Genomic DNA, 25799 nt, shown 5'->3' on the forward strand with positions numbered 1-25799 from the left:
CGACTGACTGTTACAACTCTGAGACTGGAGCTCTGCCGTCCCAGCTGAGATAAGTAGTCTGTACACTTTTAAAGCTTGTACTCTATCCCTGACTTAGCAATTAGTTTTATTTTTGTAATAAATTCTGTTTAAACGTTATTTGCTGAGTTCACCCTTTTGTTCGTTTTCTCTGCACGTAACAAGTTTTACACTCCCGTATTTTTGTCGTTCAAGTTGAATATTTGGAATGAACTGGAAAATGGAGATGGTTGTAGAAGGAACGTTCAATTCTGTGAAAGTTTGAAGTCGTTTAATAGACAGCCCTGCCTGGCGCATAGTTACAGAATACTTTTAACGAAAATGGGGAAAGCGATTGAATATAATATTATGTCCATAAATAAAGGATAAAAGTTTTTTTTTAATTGAATGTAATTACATGTTATCTGTTCACGCGGAATTACCACCCCACCATGGCCTGGTCGTGTCAAGCTCACAAAAAGTGCATATATTTACAGTACATACTCCAATGTTCAACATTATCGTCGTCAGTATCCTAAGCAAACATCTGAAATTTCGAGACAACATCATAGGCTATTTTTGTGACGTTGAAGAAGTTACGAGAAAAGAAATATTTATTGGTATGGATCCAGGAGAATTATAGGGGTAATGTATCGTACCGTGCACCAATGATAAGCATGGATTATGGGAAATCGTACAGTTTAGTAGAAAGTGTTTGTAACGGACTGATAACGGCAATTACATTGCTGTGGGTGTTCATAACTGCATGGCTATGCCTCGCCACCGAGTAAAATTTCGACTTTAAGTGTATTCTAGATGCAGATAACGTAGCCGATGGTTGTACAAAACTAATGTGTTTGATATGATATCGCCAATAACGAGCAAAAGTAATACTTTGATTTACGTCACGGCCAATCGGGCACAGAGATAATGTGTAAACTGCAAAGGGCTTCTGAAACTAAATGGTTTAATGGTGTTTACGGTCAATTGGTTCTTAAAAGGGTTGCCCATTACCTTGAATTGAGCTGTTGGCACTGCTGTTTCATGAAGTTTGTCTTAAGAAGTCTGACAATCGAAAAATTCCGATTCCTTTGGCACAGACTCTGAATGGAAAAAAGCTGATGAACCATCGTCCTGGTCTTGACTGTAGAGGAACTCATAAATCTACATAAGTGAGAGATATAACTTAGAAATATTGTAGGAATACGATGAGTGGTTTGGTTTACTTCAGTATCTTAGAATTCTCTCTCTCTCTCTCTCTCTCTCTCTCTCTCTCTCTCTCTCTCTAAAAAAAAAAAAAATTGCAGATTTACTACGCAAACAATCATGTAGCGGTGCCGAATTACTGTGGCATACAATCTGCCTTTTAAGTTGCCATAGTTATCCGTATTGTCACCTTTTCCTGAAAGTTAACTCTCAGTCTAATAAAATACTCACAAATGTTGACTTTATTGTAGAAGCCTAGCATAATTGGAAATTCCTTCTACGCGTGAAAAACCTAGTATGTCCATTGCATATTGATAGCCTTCGGAAAATGGCCAAAACTGAACTGTTTGAAATTTATGGGTTCAAAGATAGTGTAACTTTCGGTATAATTTTATAACTGGGAAAACACTTGTATATTCATCTTCCCCTTTCCAACGTTGACAGTATGCCGAAATATTAAATGTATTATGTTCAAATTTAGTTTTGACAGGTGAATACAAGTTTTGAAGTTCAGTTGCAATCAATAACAATAGACACTACACGTACACGGTCAAGTTAATTAAGTTGGTAGCCAAGCTGAAAACATGTGACAACATATGTATGAATAGGTAATTGTAGGATTTATCATCACCATAAACGTTAATCGTTGTTACAAAATCGTTTTCACTTCTAATCCTCTCAAATCATTTCACAGCAGGATGAATATGTTCGACGATTTTAATTCTCTCGATTACTCCGTAATATTCATTGTTCATAATTTGCAGCTTGGCGATCTCAAGCTTTGGTGTTGTTGTTGTCGTTGCTGTTGTTGTTGTTCTTGTTGTTGTTGTTGTTGTTGTCGCTTCTTTTGTTGTTGTTGTTGTTGTTGTTGTTGTTCAATTTTGGTTCCTTATCGTTGTGGCATCATGGTTTGTTTTCGTAATTTTCTAGCTTTTGATCGCCACTTATATATTTGCTTGTCTATTTACTTACTTCTTTCTTTTTACTGTCCTTAAACAATTGACACTCATTGTGCCATGGTCTGTGTAATTTGTACGTTTTCATACAATACTGGTCTTCAATTTAAATTCTTACATCTCTTTCTAGATCATCTGCAAGTGTTGGACGTCTTCTGAAATGAGCTACACATTATTAGAATGTGCAAATGATTAACTATGCGTATCAATATTAAATCGAGGCCACTTTCCTTGATTATAAGAGTGACGCGTAATGTTTACATTACCCCACAGACAACCTACGCCCGACTATTATCTGGAGTCATTATTCGTTATGATGATGTCATTCAAGATGGCGGCCCTCGCAGTACGATGAAAATAGCGGCGGATACTTTCGCTTTCGGAAATATGTGGTCAGGTGTTTGAAGACATTTCCCATATCAGAAATCTGAAGATGACGCTCATGACAGCTTTTCATCTTGTGGCCCTGTTGGTTTTACTTTCAAGATGTGCAGGTAAGTGTTGCAATGATATGTAATTTGCTAAAAACCAGCGTGACGTCTTCATGTATCGTGAGTTCGGACGGTGTTTCTCAATGCAGAAAACGGTGTGTTAGGCCTTTACCTTGTAATCTTGCACGACATTACCTGAGACTGTTTACTTAGCTTTGGCAGTGTGATATCGGCGAATGAACGGATCATTTGATAGGCTCCAGAAACACGAATGAAACCAAAGATAGAAAACAAAAGAGGACGCCAGAGAAAGAAATAGAAATCTTTGCTCGAAAGATTAAGAAGATTTGTATGGTTTGTTCGTAATTGGACTGACATCAAAATTAATCGAACATGATCGTTTATGACGATATATACATGTATACCTAATTTGATGTCACAGTGATCAAATAAAATTTAAACATAATTTCTTTGAGTGATAAAAAAGGAAAGTTTATGATAAGAATATCCCAGTCGTTTGGTCATGGACGGGTCATTAATTTGACGGTCTATTTTGACTAAAAGGAAGCTGGTAAATTTTAAGGTTTAAAATAGGTCGTACTGTTCAACAAACAGGAAGCGGGAAAAGCGTGGAAGCTAAAATGGTCTCTGTGATAAGCTTGATTCGGGAATCGACCCTTTATCACAGGTCAACCGGGGAAAAGGGAATATGCGATTTTTGGCCTACATGTTCCTTTTCCATTGAAGCTAAAACAATATACAAATTTAATGGGGTCGTTCAGTTCAATGCAAATAAGCCGTCTCTTTGTATTGCAGCTGATCGATATATTTAGCCCACAATTGGTTATTTGCATGACGCATTTACTCTGTGCGAATTCGTCGAGTACGATTGAATAGCCAAACGAATGGAACACAATCCGTCCTTTGTTGAATACACGTTTTTCTGAAAATCCTATTATCACTATTGCAGAGGCTACAACCCCTCATCTCAACATGGCGGACATCTCTACGTCAACCGTTGTCATGGCAACATCTCGCGGATCAAGGGCTGCAAATACTACAACTCCGGGTACATTTTCATCGAACTCTACGCTTGTAATAAACTATGACAACACTACAAGTTCACAGCAGTTGAATGTCGAATATGAGAACAGTTCATCTACAAATTTTAGGACAATATTCCAGGACGCATCGAATTTTACTTCAAGACAGAACACGACATCTTTACCAGAATTAATGCCGACAACTATCAAACCTGAGACAACGTTGATGCACAACGAGACGAATACTTCCGCGTCAATGTCAACATCACTGCCGTCAATCGTTACAAAAAAGCCGACTTTATCAACGACAAAAAATAATGGCGACTCAAGCATGCCTGAAAACAGCACAATTGGAATGATTTCAACAAATAATCCTAAACACAGCCTGAATACTGCCGACACATCGTCACGTTTAGAAGATAATATCACTGGCCCGTCTTTAAACCCAAACACTTCATCAATGTCAATAACAATCCCAATGGCCACTGCTAATGCATCACAGTCCGCGACAGCAGTGTCCCAACAGCCGTCACATCTCACCGTGCAATCTGTCACCCCGTCGGTCTCACATCCCACTACCGAATCATTGCAGACGAAGACCATACAACAACAGACACCTAGGCAAACCACCAGACGTACATTGACTCGAATATTTACGAATTCAGTGAGCAAACGTTTCTCGACTGAACCAGGGCTGACGGTCACAGAAACCATGGCAACATCATCAGTGATGAGATCGACGGTTGATTCTTCATCTACAGTACTATCACATGCCAGTACTGAAGCGGAACCTTCAAGTATACCCACATCACCACGACATACAACCAAGGCGAACATTCCACCGATTCAAACGTCTTCGACTTATCGGTCAACGAGTGAACCATCCGATATTACCACGGTCGAGACTCGTTTCAGTACGATCGGTTCAACAGTTACGTCATCGCCAATGCCCGTTTTGACAACGTTTACATATATAGCAACAGCAAAACCTGCCACGACCGTACTACAACGCCATTCTTTCACCCCGACGGGTACGCCGTCGAGGGATCGGGACAGGTCGACAACTTTCTGGCCAACGACCCAATCTGTAACTACCATCCCGCAACTACTTCGTACGACTCCTAAAAGTTTGTCAATTTCGACATCGTCGGCGCTCGGGTCAACGTCAAGGACAGCATCCCCATCACCAAAGACTGGAAACTTGAAAAGTAAGATTTATTAGAAGTTGTATGAAATACTACCTATTGTCATTTTCAAAGCTTTTCTGGGTGTTTTGAAAGAGCATTAATTAAATGTTAATGGTGATTGTTACTTGGGTTTTATGTATGATGTTCTGTTATTTCCTTTGGACGAAACATGCTTCGGTTCACTACATTGAATTGAAAAAGATAGTATAAATATCAAAGTTACGCAATATCAAATATAATGCCATCGTACGTATAATTGCATGTGTTATTGGTAATAACAGGAAGACAAGAAATATGATGAAAAACTCCCATCTTAATTTTCGAGATACATAGTGTGGAAATATTACACTTCTATGTTTATTTGACACAAATAATTCTTTATAAATGATTCTTCAAATTAAGTGATTCATTTGATCGAAACTTTGTGTGATTTCTTTTCAGCTCATATTTCTATTACGTTCCTCTATAGACGATTTTCAAGTATTTCGAGACAACGATTGATTTATAGTAATATAATAGATCTATAAATGAAAATTCATGATTTAATCGAAATCGTTTCCGAATCGAAAAAGCGATGATCCAGAATATCTTTCACAAAGTCTGTAAAAAGAACTAATCTTGCCATTTTATCATTAAATCTAGCATGTTAAAACACAGACAAGGAGTCTGTGGTTGAAGGCTTGAGCCATTAAGTCTTTCAAGGGAAAAAGTTTTAGAAAGTGACAATTTCACAATGACCATTTCTCAGTTTGCTTTCTGCGTCAACGGAATTAGCTAATTTAAAATGCGACCCGCATTTTGACTGATGTACCATTAAAAACTTGCTTGCTTAATAAAAGCAATTACTACAAATGTTATAATCCAATTCAATTAACTTCGTACAGGCGATTTAATTAGCGTCGATGCAGTCACATTATGTTTCAGTACCAATATTACTGTCCTGTAGAACTGTCTGAAGACAAGATAACATCCGTGCCAGACTCATCATTTTACTGTCCTGGAAACCTTTGTTTCGTCTTTCAATTGTTTCAATCCGTGGTGGGCTACATGTTGCAAACTCAGGCAGCATACATAATCGCTTGCAATATACTAGTACATTACCCCAGCTTTCCCTAGCCCTGTTTCGCTAATAAATCGACAGGCGTGACCCATATGTTCTTTGCTACCACCGTTCTTTTAACATATCTGAAATGTGTGTAAGTCGCGCGAACGTATACCTTCAAGTTGCTAGATTTTTTTGAATCGTGCCTTTACACCCTGGTCAAATTTTGTAAACCTTTGTGAAAATTGCTATAGAGGAGTATGTCTGCACGAACTTTAGACCAGAAGGTCGGTCAGAATGGAGTGATTTATCCTAATAATGGCGCTTCACCCTTTACCGACTTTGACGCTTCACCCAAAACCAGTAACAAATACTTCCGCGCTGCAAATTTTCTTGGTGTTTCTACTGCTTTATTGGACAATGAATGCATTGAGGTTTATTGTTTGTTGGAAAAATATGCTCGCTTTCATCCTGTAATGTACACTTAGGGTCACCAAACCTTTTATGTTGTAAAATTATAAAGCAAATTTTCTGGCCTGAGGTGAAAAAGTTGCTGCCCGCAGATAATTTTTCTCGTGACTATATAAATCTATCAAACGTTGTCGATCGCACTGTCGGCCTCGTGTCAGTACAGCTTCATTCTGACGTGTACGCACAGATTTCTATCAATTTTTGCACATTTTTAGGCTGCCACTTGGCATGTTTGTCTTTCTGTCTCTGAATCTCTCCGTCTGTCTCTGCCACTTGTCTGTCTGTCTGTCCGTATCTGTCTCTCTCTGTCTATATATGTCTCTCTCTCAAACTAATATATATATATATATATATATATATATATATATATATATATATATATATATATATATATAATTGTTTTACGTCTTGATGCGGTCATTTGTCGAAATTACAATCATATCTCTATGAATAGTCGATTTCACGGACAATTATGCAGTATAACGTGATTACGACAGAATTCACACATAAACGGTCATTTTCCTTGATTTTCAATCACATGTCGCAATTACTCAAATGGTAGTAATTGCTGGCCATCCTTGATGCAAATCATTGTATTGAAATACAATGTGCAGTAATCAAGTTCAGTTTTTGGCGAAAACGATACTATTATTTATTTCTGTTTCACGTTTCAGTTGACATAAACCAAGTATTTATATCTGGTCAAAAATGGACCGGTGTATATTCGTTCGACAATGAAGAAGTTCCGTTTTACATGGATATCCTTGGCAACCGTGATGACGCTGTAATAACCGCGCGAATCAACGACGGAAAAGTTCAAATAACGATGTCAGGTACGATAGGAAATGATAATTCTTAGAAAGACGAATTTTGATGACAGTCTAACCAAGAAGGTGGTGTTCTACGTCCAATGGGATAACGTAATAAAAAGTTTCGTACCGAAATTCGGTCCGAATAAGCAAGATACTGTAAGCATAGAGACGTAGTATTGATAAATTTTTCATTATTGTAGACAATGAAATAGCTGTAGTTTGATTCCCAAGTGACTACTGTTATATTTTGTTTTCAATTTGAATTAATTGTCACGTTTGTAAGAATTGGTTTCGTCTTTGAATGCAGTTGCCTGCGCGAGCAACAGACAAGACTGAATGGCTGTGAAATCGTAAATGTATGGTGGGTTATTGTTTTCTATTAAAAAATTAGAATTAAAATAAAAATTAAAACTAAACTTGAATTCTATCCCGTCAGGTCAATACGAGGAAGTGTCGTCGACGCTGACATTCTACGCACAGCAAGTGAATTCAGAATACCCGGTTCCAAGATTCGACAAAGACATCTGGTCCATGCTGGGAACAGTTAGTATAAACCATCCGGGATATCTCTATTCCGGTCACATGACCGGAGAAGGCTTTGGAAACTTCCATGCACAACCGGGTAAGGATGATTTCTTATACAGTCTTTGTTCTCGTTAGGCAAAAAGTCACTAGCTTCATCAATTTATTTCACGATCGCAACAAATGAGCAAAAAGTCCGTAACTCTACCTTGCATAGACCTGCGTGAGGTTATCAATCCGGAACATCTTTAAATAGTTAATACAATATTTCCAGTAAAACGCCCATGGATTACAAAGAATCATTTTAAAACAACTGAACATTAGCGCGTCGTCAACGCGAAATCAAGGTTGTTTCCGATATTTCCAAGGGTCTTATGATGTATACTAACCGTAACGGTTGCTGATTCAATCATTCTGATGATAGTTATAGAAAAGAAAGGGCAATGAAATTAGAAGCTGACTTGCTGAGTAATGAATTTTGTTATCTATGTGTCATTTTTACTTGGTTTCTCTGCAATGTGAAAATTACAGCGTTGATGACATCAACAAAGAACGTTTTCGAAGCCTTCAATTTTTAGAATTAAAATTTGTGGTCTCTTTCTGTTTCAAAACGTCTCAAAATCGGACCTCCACTGTACATTTTTGGAAGGATTCTCGTACATAGATCGTAACCTGTTATCTCTGTGACTCCAGTGTGCAATGCAGATCCATTGATTCATTGAACCAAATAATAAGACAATCCTTAAGAGATTTTGTTTAAAAAAATTCATCGGCCATTTTTATTATCATCATCATGTTTTCAAAATATCTTCGGAAAATAATCCGATAGTTGTTTGCACAGTTTAAACAAATTTTATGTTACTGCGTTCCGACAACAGAGAGTTTGAACAAAACACACACACATGGATCAACCGTTAAATTCATTCTCTGAAAGTACTGGTTATCATGTCCCCAACAGAATATAAGTAACACCACTTCTATAACATGTTACATCTTAAGGTGAATCGGGTATGGAAATTTCTGATAAGTTCCCACCCACCGAGGAATCCATTTCATCAGACGGTAGATTGCCAGTTAGTGTCTATATAGTGATTGGCGTTCTTGTACCGGTTGTCATAGTGATGTGTGTTTTAACAGGCATGTACTTCTACAGAGCAAAGTAAGTAAATGTTTTTTTATAATTGTGTCATAACATTTTAGTACAGGTGTGATGTAAAACCTTAAATAATCAGACAACTGGTTGAATGCTTCACTGTAACAAGAAATGCAGCATTACTTTCTCAGAGATGTTGTCTCAGTAAATAGAATTGCATGTTGTACAAGTTAATGAAATGAAAATTTCCGATGGACAAAGAATGTAGAAAGTGGTCAAATAGTAAATATCAAACTTCAAAATAGAATGTGTGTTCACACTGTTTGGTGTCTGTCACTGTCAGAGTGAAGTGACAGTACAGTGAATGATCGACGCATGCGCCATAAATGAGGTCCGTCAAAATTACAATCTGGGTTACACATCTTGTTCAGAGGTAGAGATATGTGTTTACTCAGTTGTTCTTTCTCTTTCAGAAAAAGGGGAAGTTTTCATTTACATACCAGTCTGTTATCGTTCAGCAACCCGCTATATGATGGAGAATCGGTATGTTTTCAGGCATTCTAGTAGGACCATTTCTTTTTCCATATTTTTACAATTACATTTCCATAGTCATCCAAATACAAATACAAGTTGAACTTGCACAAGCAACTTAATGATAATGCATACCTCCAAATCTGAGCTCTTTCTTCAAGAAAAAAAATTCTGTTTCGTGATCAAGAATATTAAAGAAACAGGGCTTATGGTGTACTTAAAACACAAATGACCTGAATGGTACTGATATTTGAAATTCACAGTGGCTTCTGTTGGCAAAATTTTCGAATTATCAAACATCGGTGCATAGACACATAAATGTGCATTATGCAACTGATGACTTTGTCAAGTCTATATATTCCAACTCATTCAGTAATTTTTTCTAATTATTGCATCATGGTAAAAAAGCCTAACCCTGGAGACAAACCAAACTGATTTTATTGATAATATTCATATTTCAGAATAATGATATGAATAATTTTGGTAATAACTCGGTGAAGACAAGATTGCCCAATGAACTTGTTATAATTATTACAAGATATGTGTTTGCATGGCATAGCACATGTGAAAGTACTGTATGACTAAATTTGAATTTTCACTATCATCTTTCTTTGGGGGAGTGCCCTGTGAGGCTGGCAAAATTGAGCTTTATATCAAATCCAGACATTATATACTTCTCCACGAAATAACACAAATGTGATGAACTGACCTTTCTATCTTCACTGACACTGACAACACAGCAAAGAGGTCTATTGTTTTGGTCAGCAACATGACAGTATAGTTCTGATGAGGGCACTGTTCAATGGCAGTTTGAATTTGCCCAATGTTTACAATTGACTTAGAGGTCGGTCAGAGTGAAGATGTCAACATTGACACTGCTTATTTTACAAAGTAGATGAAACTTAGAACCAGCGAGAGTAACATTGGATCATATCTTGTTATAGACAAAATACTACAGACAAAATACCTTACAGCCAGTGAGAGCAACATTGATATCTTCTTGAAGACAAAATACGTGAAGACTAACTTACATCTCCTTTAGTTTCTAATAGGCATTACATAAAGCTCTTTCTTCTTGTGTTTTTTCTTTTTTGTGCAGCACAGCGGTCTCAGCACTGGTCCACTGTAGTGTAGAGGCACACAGACTCAGCTGAATTATAACACTGCAGTGTTGTTACAGCATGGACCACATGTTTGCCTTTTACCTGACACAGGTGGAATCGCCGCAACATGTTTCAGCCAATGCCAAGTTTTGCAGTGGGTCAACTGTCCAATAGGAGTCATTGTTACATGCTGTGAAAACTTTGCTCAAATGATATGAAGTACATTGTTTCTGTCATCAACCGTGCCCATAGATGTTTTCAATGTCCCTACTTCAACTGCAACACATATACAGAATTTTGTTCCATGTACTAAATAAAGTTAAACACATTGCCATTTGAATCCGTCTGTTAACGTTCAATTTTTTCAGAAAATGTCCTGTACATATGCACATTTATAAGTAAGCAATTAAAAACACCAAAACACCAAAAGTTGAAACTTGGTTTTTGTAAAAATAACTTCAAAGCAGGCTTTGGCACATAAATGGAGTAATAATTGTTGCATGGTCTTAACTTCTGAACATTCATTGCCACATACACTGTATGCAAAAGCAATTGGGGAAAAAAACTGGAAAAATGGACAGCAGGACTAGCTAACTAGACTACAAACCAGCAAACTAGACTATAGGACTAGCAAATTAGACTACAGGAGTAGCAAACTAGACTACACGACTACCAAAATTAGACTGCAGGACTAGCATAACTTGACTGCAGGACTAGCAAACTAGACTGCAGGACTAGCAAACTAGACTGCAGGACTAGCAAAATAGACTGTGGATAGACTGTGGATCCACTGAACTTTTGTTTGTACTGATCCATGGACCAGAAAACACTGAATGGATTTGCTAATCCCATATAGCAAGTACAGTAGAAGATCAATTATTCAAATCACTCTGATGTCTCTGATGATGTCTCAAAGCAAGACCAATGAAATGATGATAGCATCACTGGTTCTCATTGTTGTTCATTTTATTGGAAATCAACTTTGCATTGTCACATTTAAAGATCCATTAGCTGTAACTTTGATGTAGTTGTATTACTTCTTTGTCGTCATGTAAAATACTGTTTTTGGTTCTACTCCCAAATCATGTCCAAAGTTCATTAGGTATTACATACACTCTGTATGTAATGCCTGGTATTTGTGTCGACAAATGAACTTCAGTCCTGGCTAGAATTCATTTATCATCAATAAAGTCGCATATTATTATTGCCATGTATTTTGGCACACCAAAAATGTACTTTTCTATGACAAAAATAAAAAAATTACCAAAAGTTACAGCTACTGTTCCTTTAAAAGTAAGTAGTAATTTTACAGAACAAAGTGAAAAAAAAATATTTACAGCTCAATTGTAAGCACATATAAAATGTGAAAATAAAATGTTGATTTAAAATTGTACTGAGTTGTCTGATAATTTCTCACTTTTAAACAGAAAAGCTTGACACAAAAGAAACTTGACTGAGTCTATAGGTCTTGCTCATTTCCGATATAATATCACTGCAGGGTAATTTTACATAACAGACTATTTTGATTGGATAAAATTCATGAAAATTTACATATTTAAATTAGATAATTTAAACACCTTCAGCAAGCAAATTAGTTGTCATAGTTTCAAAATACACATGTACATGGCTTTTTGCTTGTGATTGGTTAAAAATGCAGATTTGGATCTGCATATTATAAATTTAAATTATAAACTGTCGATGCTAAAAATCATTTTAATAAATAAGTCATTCATGAGTACATATAGGCTCTAAAATTAAGTAAAAGTTATGATTGTGTTTTTTACTGATGTCACTAGATGAATCTAAAATTCATCAGCAGTTAAGGAGATTTATAGGTATCAATATTTGACCTGAATTATGATATTTCAAAATGGCATTTTGAGGACACCATTTGGACACTAACAAATGGTGATTTACAATTTAAATGGCCAGTAGCTGTAACTTTTCACGAGTTTTACACAGTTTTTGTTTTAAGTGTCACCAACACTTTCTTGTTCTACTCCCAAAAGCATGTTGAAATATTCAGTATTCAGCTTGTTAACTCAGCCTGTACATTTATAAACTGCAATGTTTTTGTTAACAAGTAAATTCTGATCTCAAATAGAATTCAAATGTAAGGAATAGCATGGCACTTTACACATATAGAGGCTGTGTTGACAAGATAAATAGCTGGTGTTTCAACATGCTCTAAGGAATAGAAAAAGAACTTGTAATTGACATAAAAAATGATAATAGTGAAATAATTATGAAAGTTACAGCCACCAAACCTGTATAAAACTTTTCGACAATCACTGAAGTCCACCAGCCCTGTTCAAAATTAGTGGTAATAATTTTTCCAGATATTTTTAATCTGTAAGTACAATCAGTGTTACATTACAAGAAAATTACTTAAAGAGAATAAACATACAACTTCCTTGCCTAAATGACACTTAAATGAAAGACGACACGGAATGCAAGAAGTGAAACAAATACAAAATGAAGTGTAAGTAGGGAAAGGGGACATTGATACAGGCATTATGTGAAGGTGAAATGTACATGTATCAGTAAATATGAATGTACAACTATTGCCAAGGTGATGAATGACCCTGCATGTAATCCATTGTTTTGGTCAACAAACTGTCAGGATTGATGAATAGATGGACGGAGAAAAATAGTGATCTATACAAATCCCAATTCACTCTTTGTGAATTGATATGTACACTTGTATGTTACAAGAGATATGTGTTAACAGGTAAAGTTACATAAATTACTTCCAATAATTATATGACGAAAATTCTTTGTTTTACATCCTAAAACTGAAACTTACTTTACAGAAACTGGCTGATACTAATTTGAGGAAAGTTTTAAAATTAAGCTATTTACATGATATCTACATAAATATGAACTGCTCTCATGCGAAGACCTGAAACTTCAAAATTATTTCACAAAAACAGCTTTCATAATGCTACAATGTTGCCATTTTAAAAAGTTTCTTTGTATCTTAAATTCTAAGATATTTGCCCTCATAAGGGTAAAGCTCAGTCAGTTCACTTGGTACATCCACGGTCACTCCACTTTCCACAGTCGCTCCACTTTGTGCAGTGACCATGGTACATCCCATTGTTTTCAATGGGATTGGTGGATCTATACAAAAGCAACTTGGGGGTGAAAGGGGTAAGGCATTACAAGGATGGCTAAACTTTCTGCACTAAGACTTAAAAACTCTCCCCTCCTACTCAATTATTGTCTGTATTTAACATTTTCTGCACACATCCATGTACATACACTCATAGGTGCTACATAGCAGAAACGTGAAAGAACCATGATTTGGTAGTGGTGGCAACCTGCACTATATTTTGGGACAGAATATCAAAAATTTACAATCAAAACTTTGGGCCATTTTTGAAAACAGCAGACATTTAGCACCAACCTCACTATCTTCCTTGATAAGTAACTTTGGTTGTCATGTGTTAATCATCACTGACTTTCTAAAACTTAGACAATACTGGAAAACAGAAAGAAAGAAAGAAGATAAAAGACTTATTTGAATTACTTCTTTGAAGTCATCCATAATCAACAAATATTTGTTTACACACCAGAGTTTTGATTACTGATGAAAGCTGTACCAGCGACATGGCAACTTAAGTGTGCTGTTGCTCTGTACAACACACTGCAACCCCTTGCCAATATTTTTCGGCACTGTCAAAAGTAAAACTGTTGGCTGGGTAAGTTTTATATACTCGGCAATATTGTCACTGACATCACAACGACTCTTCAAGTTGGTAGTTTGACTAACATGGTTTTTTTGGACTCACTGAAGCTTGCATTCCTTAGATAAGGAACCTATCATCAACCAATGTCTTCTTTGCTAAGTTATTTCTTCCCCAAGCATCACGTATTCTGGTGTACACCTGTAAAAGAGAAATAGAATGGATGATTTCAGTCTCCCAGCTGCTGTGCCATGGGCAAAATTACTATATAAGCTGTGATATTTCAGTGAGGCTGCCATCTAGCTGATGTTGAATACATGAGAATACTTAAAGCTAGTGAAAATACTATTTTCATGATATAGTTGAGTATGTAAACAAAACAAGAAACTACTACATCAATGTGGAAAGCTTGAGAGTATTTTTCATAAATGTCATTGTTTCCCTTGAATTTGAGCTGCAATGTCATTGGTGTCTAGTCGAATTCAAAGCAAATACTGATGATACAAGCTTTGAAGGATGTCTGCAATTTTTCACAGATACATGACTGGGATTGATGGTCGGCAAAACTCTCTTGTGCAATGGTCCATGAACTTGAACACCAGCAATGAGGTTCAATGGAACTGTGATGAAGGCGATCAATAAATAAGAAAATTTAGTGTCTTTCTATCAAACATATAGCGCCATCTGGTGGTGACTTACAGCAATCATCATGTATGTGAGTACTGTTGCCAACATGAAGTCTTGAAAGATGAGATCGACGATACAGAAAAACAGCAAATCAAAAATAAGTAGACTTGATTCATGACCGTGGAAGAGAGACCCATCAAAGGAATGACCATCATCTGAAATGTAGAGAGTGGAACGTGTTGGTACAAAAAGATAACAAGATATAAATAATATTTGAGGGTCTTGATGATAAGAAAAGACCAAACAAAAACCAAATAGCTCTGACTGTTAAAAGCAGGATGAGTGTGCATCATGAAAATTCAATATTTTGAAATATTATACCAACAGTGAGATGTAGACAAACTCTTGGTACATGAAATATTATACCAACAGTGAGATGTAGACAAACTCTTGGTACATCAGCCATTGCTTGTCAACATGGGAACTAAAACCATCTGAAAGATACAACTAAAAATATTGTTTCCTTGCTCTGGAATCATATTCTTTATCTGTAATTCCTGTAACTAAGAGCAAAATGCTTAATGGTAGAATGATTCGACTGAATCACTCAGCCTTCATCAGCTGTTGTGTCATTGTGAATGGGGATTAGGGGATGGAAATTCCAGCAGTTTACAATGCCCTCCTGCAGTCAGTAGACCAGTCTACGTCACTGTACCATTCACAATGACACAACAGCTGATGGAGGCTGAGTGATTCAGTCAAACATTCTACAATAAGCATTTCACTCTGACTCACAGGAATTATGGAAAAAGCATTTGAAAGATGGCTGTTTGCAACTAACATAGTATTTTCAGAATATTGCTGGAGCCATGCTAGTAAAATAATCAGAAAATAGCAAAGAAAAACAAAATTTGCAGTATGGCATAATTTTCAAAAAATATGAAAAAATAGTTTCACACAAATACCCTTAAAGCATAAGAGAAAACTACAAGTACTTAGTGATTTGACATCTAAACATAGTTCAATAAATGATGGTTTAGAGGATTTGGCACCTACCATTGTAAAAGAATGATGATTCAGTTGGTTCAAAAAATTCCATGTCAAGAACTCTCTCCAGTAACAACTTGTCTTTCACCACGTAGTCCAAGTCACGCAATGACTGAAATGACAAGCAAGTTAAAAATACATCACCAAGGGGACCAGGTCAGAGATTCTTTTTGCCAGAGAAGTAAATGTACACTTTCTTACAGTAAATCAGACATTAAAATAATGCGGATGAATGATAAGGTAAGTATTGACAAACATCTTGCTTTCCTTTATGCCGAGGTCTGCCACTTGTTTGAACAGATGATGAAGAATTCTGTGACATGTAATAGTAGGTATGATTGCCAGTAATATTGTCATTGTGTTTTTCTATCTTTTCTGCTGTAAAGGCCAGAGGATGTGTTTTGTCCACTATGCTCAGAAATGTCACTGAGTGAGAAAATAATACACAATTGACAACAAAACCCACAGCAAGCTATATTTGTCTCTTGAATGTAAATAAATTTTGTAATGTTTCAGGCTTTTTTTTGCAAAGAGAAACTGTCGTCATCTAAGATGTTGGAACATACCAACAGTATAATCTTGTAACACAATGAAATGCAAAGAATGTAACAATCACAAACTTACATGATCTAAGAAAGCAGCGAGGAACTTGTTCATTGTTTGGAAAGCTTGCAGACTGCGTTCCATATCAACCGCACCAGCTGAAATGGAAATTGAAATTTGCAATTATTTTGTTGCTGAAACTGAAGGAAAGTGACCAAGTAATTAATATTGAAAACTTTGAATTATAAATGTAAACATAAACAAAAATGTCAAGGCTTTTCCAAAGAGTAGAGTAGAGGATGGGTCAGAGAGGAGCCTAAATTTAGCGTGTCAAGGTAACTTGTGTGAGAGAGTAGAATGACCGCATCAATTGTTTTACTCTTTGAACATTAACCTATGCCACCATGTATGATTAAACAAAACGCCACCTCTCCAACCCCGTTCAAAGAGTTTGCTTATAAAATTGCTTGCTTCCTTGGGTCAGTACATGGCAATGGATACATTTAATGTTTACCCTGAATGTAAGTTTGCTTGAATTCTATTTTACAATTTCAAAGACATTATATATCATTGTTTTACTGAGTCATTGCTGCTGTAACTACTGCTAGTTGGCAAGCTTTGTACAGCAAATCTTTCTGACCAGTCTGGCTTAACCCAGTCACCACCATGGTTTGACCCAACTCAGTGGTTTTCAATGCCCAGTGTGGACCTGTTTACAGAGAAAGGGGAGAACAGGTTAAACTGTCACCCCTATTCCCATGCTGTAGGTCAAACTGCCATCTTGAAAATTACAGGAATGTTCCAAAATCTTGTGATGATAGGATGAACTTCTGTGTACAGATTACAGTCGGGCTCCCTTATTATGAAGAATAAAATTCACATAAACACTGGAAACATTTACCTCGCTGGCCACCTTCTCTTGCTCCAGCTGCAGCCTGCAATCATCAAGCAACGATAAATATTTATTCTTTTACTCATTGTTGAGTTTGAATGTTAGCATCAACTTCTGCAATAACATTTGATCCTTAATGATTTGGTTTCTGAGGCACTTCAAATTGTTGTTAACATGAACTGTAGTTATCACTTTGTTATCACAAGTATTTTGATGTAAATGCATATCAGAATTTGAGTAAAACCAATAGCATTTCTAAATGACAGATGGGAAATGTCACAAGATGAAAAGAAATTTGTCACATACCAGGGGTTGCATAATTTTGTCATATTGTTCCCTCAGCTTCAGTTGAACCAACATTTCAAATGTTTGTTGCTCATTGTTGGGAAGAAGTCCACGCTGTCCAACCAAATTTTCCTGAAAAAAGTTTTAAGGTTTTAACTTTATTATTAAAGTGAAGTGTAATTCAAGATAAATTGAGTCATTGTATCTTTTAACATGTATATCTCTGTATTTGGGTGACAAGAAAATACAACTGAGTGACTATCACCTTGAAAATTTTAATAACATTAATTCTTTTAATTTAATTTCAGTACAATATTAAATATTCCAAGACTGAAAAATACCGCAATTATACGGTGTCGCTCAAATTTAATCAGAATTGGTACATACCAAAGATCAACAATAAGTGTTATTTCTATCTGTTCAGTGCAGGAAAATTATACGTTGATGTTATGACAATTTCTGCACAGTACAACCAGAAAAAGAACAAGAAATATTTAAACCAGAAAATTAAGAATGACAAAAGTAAATAAGGTCTGAAACTTTAGGTACTGAAGGTCAACTTTAGCAACATGCATAGAGAATCTTTCTACCATGGATGTACAAAAATAGACATCAATGGTTTCAGCAGATCTGTTAATATGTCACAGTTCATAAACAATGACAGGAAATGACCAATTAGCTGTTTCAGTTACTGCTACCACTCCCAAACATAATAGGTACCCTGCATACAAATAGGTTAAAGGTCAAAATCCTCTTATTCAGATGTGTGGGCTGATTCAGTTCACTGCCACCACTCCTGCGCACTTGCAGTATTTCCCTTTTTCTTACCTCATTTGCACATTTTTGACACTGATGTGTTCATTTGAACAAATTCACATCTCAACCCCTACATCTACCTGTACACCAAATACTGAGACGGTAGCTTTGGCGGTATGGGAGCCTTTGTGTGTGACGGACATACATCCGCACATACATACCCACAAATATACAGACATACAGACGCCACTCAGACTCATCATATAAGCTCTTTTTGGTATTTATAGATAAAACCAAATATGAGCTAAATACCACTTTAATTCTGATAGATTTATAACTAGATAACTTTTTCTTAAGATTACCTCTTCTCTCTTGAGTTGTTCTTGCATTTCCTTCATATTGGTATCAGCTTTGCCGTGAGGTGATCTACCATGGATGTAGTAACCAAAGCATCTATTCAACAGTAGAAATATGCTAACCTGCAAAACATCATGAAATACCTTGATTATTCCTATGTGCAATGTTATGGGTGGAGCATCTATCACAATCTGGCTAGATTTGCTATGGTAAGACAAGTTTGAAGTCTGTGAACTATTTCTTCCCTTGTTGCATGCAATACACATTATTACCTACCAATGTTCAATGTGTTGACATGTCAGTACAAGATTGAAAATTTATCTTCATTGCTCGATACCTAGCAAGTGTGCAGTCATTTCCAGATAGGATTCAACTCTCAACAGACCATTGTCTTAATAATTAGTCATTCTAAGATTTTATCCTTGTGTCATAAAACCTGAGTTATCAAAAGCCACATCTGACTCTGGATATACAATACAAATAACAATTAAACAAACAAATTCCCTTGATAGCAAGATGTGACGGAATAATCCATGGTAACATTTATGTAAATAATGAGTCCACTTACATTAGACATAGAACAGAGATCTACAAAATTCTTCAGATAGTCTTCAACAAATCTTTCATAGATAAATGTGAAGAACACCCACTGTAAGAAATATGAACAAGAAATATTAGTGTTGACATCCTCTCCTTGTAGGACAAAGAAATTGCAAAAGTGTATGTCTTAAATATATGGATGTGTCAAGTTTAAGTCATAAAATTCACTTAAGTTTGTTTTGCATATGTTTATATCCCTTGTCCTTTTCACAATGCGAGTGATGAAATATTTTAACAATATCATACACCAGGTCAACATTGACATTTTCAATTGCTAGTATCATGAACTCATTATAACTGTAAAGGTCATACAGGTATATCCCTCTATGTAATGAGAGGGGTATTTTTCTTTTTTGTATTGTTTCTTTGTTTGTGATTTTCTCATTCATGGGAGTTTAAAAAGGGTGAAAGTCTATTGCTCCTGTAATGAATTACTTGAAATTATGGTTTTATCAACATCATTTTGCAAACACTAACACCTGTTCTATCAAAAGGAATTTCTACTACACATTCTGACTGGATTGCTACAAGGTACGTTGTACAAGACAAAGAAGTCACATTCCTACCTGACACAGTGCTATGGTGAGATAGGTGATAGTTGCCACGGCAAATCTCAGAGTCCGACTGTCAGGGCCTGTGTAGAAATCTGCAGCAGTATTGACGTATGCACGGGGATTACTGGATGCGAGATCCTCAAATCCTATCACCTGGTGTGATATTGTAAAGAAAAGAATAAATCATGCAGAGGGGTTCCGGTTCATGAGAGAAAAGTTATAGATGTCAATGTCACAAATTCAATAACCTGACAACATGAGGAAGGCTTTGTATTTGAAAGAATAGGACGAAAAAACACATGAAGGTCTATGTAAATGTATGCTGAAACAAATTACACGCATATATACAACACAGAGAGCTATATTTCAAGCAGTAGTCATGGTTTAGCAATCCCTATATCATTGTAACTTTTAGTGTGAGTAATTCTGTCAATTCTGAATCACAGTAAAAAACACAGAGATGGATACTTACATTGAGAAACAGAATTACCATAAACAGCTGAAACATTATGTTGATTCTCCTGGTAGTCTAAATGGAGACAAGAAAATTACTGTGAAAAATGTGCGATCTTTTTGTGTATCTGGTAGAATATTATATGATAGAAATATTTTGTAATGAAGCAATCAGAGAATTAATACAATAAATGGCAGTTGTGATATTTGAAAACAACAATGTAAACCATTGGTATGGAGATACAATATGGGAACTGCAAGCGCGATATTACAGCTCCATTAGCTGTTACGTTTGATATATTTTCCACTATTTTTTTTGTTTTAACTGTAAATTAAAGTTATTTGTTCTACTCCAAAATGTATGTTGAAATATCTAGAGTTTGATTCGTCAGTAGCGCAACTTGTACTCACGTATTGTCTGGTGTTGTTGAAAACTGATTTTTTAATCTGGTCCAGAATTCACTTGTCTACACTAACATAGCATATGGTTTAACAATGCAATGTGTTGACAAGGCTAATACTGTGTATTTCAAAATACTTGGTGGAGAAGAAAAATATTTACATGTTTTTTTGAGAAAAAAAGATGAAAACAAAGTTACAGCTATTGCTCCCTTAAATTGTAAAACACATCTTTGAATTTGTGTTTATTATTGATAAGACAAAAATCAATCTTATAATATTTCCTGAACATTGTGAATGTCATGATGTGGTGTATCAGAAACAATGCATTATGGGAGCTGAGTTCTTACCTGTATTTCATTCCACTCATTGGCAATGAAAAACATTCTCCAAGCACTGACAGGGGCAACCTGACCTTTGCTGTCAGTTCCTGGTTCATTGGACTGCACAATACGACCTTTGGGTCTCTCCCAATCAATGAAGAATATATCCACTATGCACTGACACGCAATGACATGAATCAAATCAAAGAACTGGAACAAAATGGTTGAAGAGAGAGGAATTAATGTCAATGGAAGGAAAAACAGTGAACAGTTGAAGTGAAAAGTCTATATACATAAACTTTATTAATATTATATCAAATCTGTTTAAAATTTGCATAAACATTGAGAAAAAATCGTCATAAGTCTGTACCCTTGAGACCTTTTCATAGATGAAAAATAATGAGTGAACGTAACGGATTCAACTGTTTCAAAAATATTAACTAGACAGTAAAACTGTATGGATGTGTACTAGAACATTGTTATTTACTGGTTTGTAGAATTTTCTACAATACCAACATGATACTGCATTTCAATAGTCTAGTTCATAAAGATAAAGTTCAAATGACCATATACAAAAATTTGTCTGAAATGTCGTCTGAAATTTCCAACAAGGCTTTTGGAAACTGAGTATAAAGTGATAAAAACGGTGCTTTGCTACCAGCAATGTTAAGGCAGAACACTGAAAATCACCTGTAAAGGGATCTGACCACTATTAGTTGTAATTATAATGACTGGTTTGTGATAATTTCTGTTGCAAGCAGTCAATGATGTGTGTGCAATGCTATATGTATTAATGAGCCTATGACTACATTCAGCTATGTTGACATCATGAATTCTTACCTTGAGGACAAAAGCCACAGATGTATAGACAATGAGTTCAGTTTCATTATCAACACCTGGCAACACTAGGTAGACAGAGCTTTGTTGCTGTGCGGACAAAAAAAAAGTGAGGTTTAAAACTGCAAAATGGAATTGTTACTTCTATAACAAGCTATATCTGGACAGACTTTCTTTACAATCATGTGATGAGATTCCTAAATGATCTTTTTATCTTTCACTTGTTAAACCCAATTTTGCTGTACATAGCCTGGGGTCTATCTAACCTATTGGAAACAAATGTTATGTGCCAATGTCTGGTGGTGCTTTTTCGAATGTCTCTCTATATTTTTATTTTTTCTGTTTCATTTTGCTATTGCCACATCTCATGTGCTACTTTATTATGCTTTTTGTCCTCCTTTTGTTTTGTAGCAAAATCTCAATTCCTCCCATCTTACACAACATAGCAAGTTTGCCAGTTGGTGAAGACAAACATTATATTGGAAACACACAAAAGCTTTGATTTTAAACCAGTTGTCCCCTTTCCAGGAGATGAATAAACGATTGTTGAAGTGTACTTACCCTGAAGAAGATGAGCCAGTACATACCACAGCCAAACATGACAATGAAGAACACGTCTGCCAGGACACCACAGAAGTAGAAAAAGAACTTGAACATACTCTGTGAACAGGTAACAGTAGACAGAGAATAGTATTTCATAGATACTGTGTAGCAAATGTATGCAGACACTATCAAAACAGACTTGCAGTTTTACTCAGCGTATTAAGATTATTGATGAAGTTCTGTTACTAAAAGAGTTGAAACATTGATAATGGACGTGTTCTGATTGTTTTGCACAATGTGTGTCAAGACCATTTTGAAGACATTTTCTTGGTACATTCATGAAGACTGAATATATAAATGTGTTGTATTGAGTTGGAGACTTTTATTCTGTAGAAATTGGTTGCCACTGTTAAGTATTTACAGTATGAAATTCTGGGAATCCTGATATACAATTTCTGCTTTCACAAGGCAGGGTATACTCTATGAGTTGCATCATATACTTTTCAAGGCCATCTAAATGCCTTGCAAGGTACTAGCAATGTCCTCTGTGAGTTCTGTGAATTTTAACACCAATAACCTCCATCACCATTCAGTGGCAGTGTTTGACTTACGATGATGTCAATGGTTATCATTCCTGCGCGTCTTCTCCATCCATTGGTCCGTACCATTGCCCAGATGACAGCCAGTGCACTCATGGTGCCCATTGCAATGGACACGTCACGGTCATACTTGGTCATGTCCATGGTGTATTTAACTTCAAATCTCACCTGGATATTCAAAAACAAATCACTTGAAATCACTTGGTGCACATTGTGAGAAAGTAAAGGTGGCCTTTCAATCTATTGTGTGCTCTAATTCAAACACAGTGTCTATGACCAAAGACATCAAACTTCAGTATTAGTCCAACTTATGACTTCATACTGTACCTGCTGGCAAACTATTACAAGAATCAGTTTTGCTGTCTTTACCTGACATCATATCATAAAATTCATTCACTTTGTGTTGCGTACAGCACACTTGTGCTGCAAAACTCATTGAGCTTGGTACATTTTTCCTGTTTTACAGCATGGCATTGCAGAGTCATTGCAAACTGCAACAGTGTAGCATCACAACTACTACTGTTGCACCAATACCAGTGAGCATTGTCTATGCTGAATTGACTCAAAGAAGTTCTTTCTGATGTGAGAATTTTTCAGATAATACAATTTTACATGTGTTGGTATAGGGCTGGCTTGATTCACAGAAATTCCTAAACTGACACACCAAATTCATTTGTCAATGGGCAAACTAACCAGTATTGCCTGTGTGATACAAGTAACTCACCGATTGTGCTGTATTAGATTCATAGGAGTCTTGTCTATTGATTTCTGAATAGCGTATTCTCAGCATTGGAGTGTAGATTTTGCCATTTTCTCCTTGGATGGAAATTCTGTTGATCAAAAACCAAACCAGGCAATGTCAATCCTGATACATGTTACAGTTTATCTGACATGTAGGGATGCAGACCACAGTGTTTCCGCTGCCGCTCGCCAGACAGCAAAATGGCGAATCAAACGTCGGATTGGCGAATTGTTTTCAGCCCCTCTTCGCCAAACTGGCGAACCAAATTTTTTCAGGGGGCCAATTTGCTGATCGAGAATGCAGCAGACAGGCAGAGAGATTTTTCAACATCCCTAGGTAGCAATTCTTTCCTTGCTTTAGTGCGCAGTCTCAGACATGTATTGCAATCAGTAACTTAGGGAGTAATTTGCCACGAGATGGCTGTATGCGGTGATTTCGTTTCATGACAAGTGCTTTGTAAACAACGGCCCTACGCAGTTAGAAAAACCCCTATTTGATTGCGGGGTACTTTCAAAGGCTCAGCTGACAGCAGCCGCCGATGGTCGCTAGGCTGGTGAACAGAATGAAACCAGTGTGACAAGGACGAGAATAAGGACATGACGGCAGAGGCAGTTACATATACATACAATGTGCAGCAATGCTAGGCTAGCATGTCCGAGCACAACTTCGAAGTCAGCGGAGAAGAAAATTGCACCGTGACTGCAGACCGTTCGCCGAGTTGTGGGGTAATACAAGTTATGAAAAAACGAGGAAACTGCTAAGAATGTTTTGTTGAATTTCCATGGTTAGTGTTTGACAATGAGAAGAAAGTTTTCATAAAGAAGTGTCAGGCGGCCAGACAGGACAATATATTTACATCCAGTAGGCGATCAGACATTCCAAAGAAGGACAATTCCACGAAACCTGAGAAAAAATCAGGACATGACTTGCCATGAATGCACCGCAAGCAGCCGCTGATATGAGTCAGTTCAATTTGATAAACATCCTTGACAAATAAACGTAAGACAGAAAACGTTGACACACTGTTGAGAATAGCTAGTGAAGGCCCACCCATAGAGCAGTTTTACTTTGAAACTAAATGTTTGGACTACCAATAGAGACAGGAGGCTGTTTACAACTAGTGTACAAAATGTAATAACAGTACACCTTCTCAAAGTGAACAATCGGTACAGAAATTAAACTCTGTGATTGGAGAACTGAAAGCACTTGATGACTATCATATGCAGGGCTCGAAATTAGCGGTAGTCCCACGTCCACAGACTACCAACTTTTCCCTGGGGCTACCAAAGTCCATGAAATGGTAGCCCACACGGACTACCAAAGCCTGGGACATGAAATACTTGGCGTGCGATGTCCATCACTTTTGAACGATCTAAATGCTGTCAACATGTACTTTCATTTGTTTGAAGCAATTATCCTTTCATCTGTGAAGTTTTTTTTCTGGTGACTATTACAATTTTCACTGCTATGTTGTTGTTTTCGCAAGATGCAGAGCGTTTGATACTAGAATGTTAAGGTGCTTTTCCGTGTGCACTCTTTGCATGCCAGTTAACACTATGCTGTTGATCGGCAGCATACATACAAGACGTACTTGTGTCAAGTTTTGGGGTTTTGATGCTGAAATTTCACAAAACTTTCCCTTCTATATCAAGAGATTGTGTAACTAGTTTGATTTGAAATAGTAATATAAAACAGTGTGCTTGGAAATCGTGGCTGAGTTTCGCTGTCTTTTATCTATGGTTGTCGATCAGTATCAATGTATTACGTTCTGTACAGAGAGACTCGGCATGCCAAGGCATGCCAGTTCATAAAGATCATGAGAATATTTTTTTCTGTTTTTCTTTACTATTTCTTTGGATGTATCAGCCGATTTAGAAAGTGATAGAAAGTGTTACAAATGTACAAAAACAAGCATAAATTAAGCGTTCGTGATACATAACATGGGGTTTCTCGAGTAGAAGCCCCTAGGTTTACTGCTGTTTTGTGTTGCTGAACCGGGGCTTATACTCGGACGAGTACAGTATCCCTAAACTAAAATATTCATGGACTACCAGCCATTGTCACTGGGCTACCAACTTCAGAAAATGGTAGCCCAAGTGGACTACCAAGGTAAAATGTTAATTTCGAGCCCTGATATGGCAGAGGCAATGGATCTTTCA

At 36.5% G+C, this 25799-nt stretch overlaps 2 protein-coding genes across 3 annotated transcripts in view; one reads left to right on the forward strand and one right to left on the reverse strand.

Annotated features, from left to right (window-relative positions):
* The first annotated feature begins 2428 nt into the window (after positions 1-2428).
* LOC139148377 (uncharacterized) lies at positions 2429-11316 on the forward strand. 2 transcript variants are annotated; one of them, XM_070719806.1, is made up of 7 exons: positions 2429-2653; positions 3561-4841; positions 7008-7166; positions 7582-7767; positions 8667-8826; positions 9234-9303; positions 10391-11316. In XM_070719806.1, the coding sequence occupies exons 1-7, from the start codon at positions 2593-2595 to the stop codon at positions 10418-10420; spliced, it is 1947 nt and encodes a 648-aa protein (XP_070575907.1). In that variant the 5' UTR covers positions 2429-2592; the 3' UTR covers positions 10421-11316. The 2 variants fall into 2 exon arrangements, with proteins under 2 accessions (XP_070575907.1, XP_070575908.1); XM_070719807.1 differs by having other exon boundaries at positions 2461-2653; positions 10396-11316.
* A 26-nt stretch (positions 11317-11342) lies between these two features.
* The window catches only part of LOC139148376 (meckelin-like), a 36872-nt gene continuing 22415 nt past the window's right edge, over positions 11343-25799 (reverse strand). Inside the window, exons 14-28 of the mRNA XM_070719805.1 lie at positions 23623-23728; positions 22911-23066; positions 22318-22416; positions 21760-21846; positions 20947-21129; positions 20217-20273; positions 19757-19897; positions 19159-19239; positions 18596-18712; positions 17499-17609; positions 17202-17235; positions 16382-16458; positions 15767-15869; positions 14783-14925; positions 11343-14284 (exon numbers count right to left, since the gene is read on the reverse strand). Of these exons, the coding sequence (XP_070575906.1) occupies positions 14204-14284; positions 14783-14925; positions 15767-15869; positions 16382-16458; positions 17202-17235; positions 17499-17609; positions 18596-18712; positions 19159-19239; positions 19757-19897; positions 20217-20273; positions 20947-21129; positions 21760-21846; positions 22318-22416; positions 22911-23066; positions 23623-23728 (1576 nt within the window). The 3' untranslated portion in view covers positions 11343-14203. The remainder of the gene's footprint in view (positions 14285-14782; positions 14926-15766; positions 15870-16381; positions 16459-17201; positions 17236-17498; positions 17610-18595; positions 18713-19158; positions 19240-19756; positions 19898-20216; positions 20274-20946; positions 21130-21759; positions 21847-22317; positions 22417-22910; positions 23067-23622; positions 23729-25799) is intronic.

The sequence above is a fragment of the Ptychodera flava genome, chromosome 13 (genome assembly GCF_041260155.1).
Source record: "Ptychodera flava strain L36383 chromosome 13, AS_Pfla_20210202, whole genome shotgun sequence".
NCBI lineage: Eukaryota > Metazoa > Hemichordata > Enteropneusta > Ptychoderidae > Ptychodera > Ptychodera flava.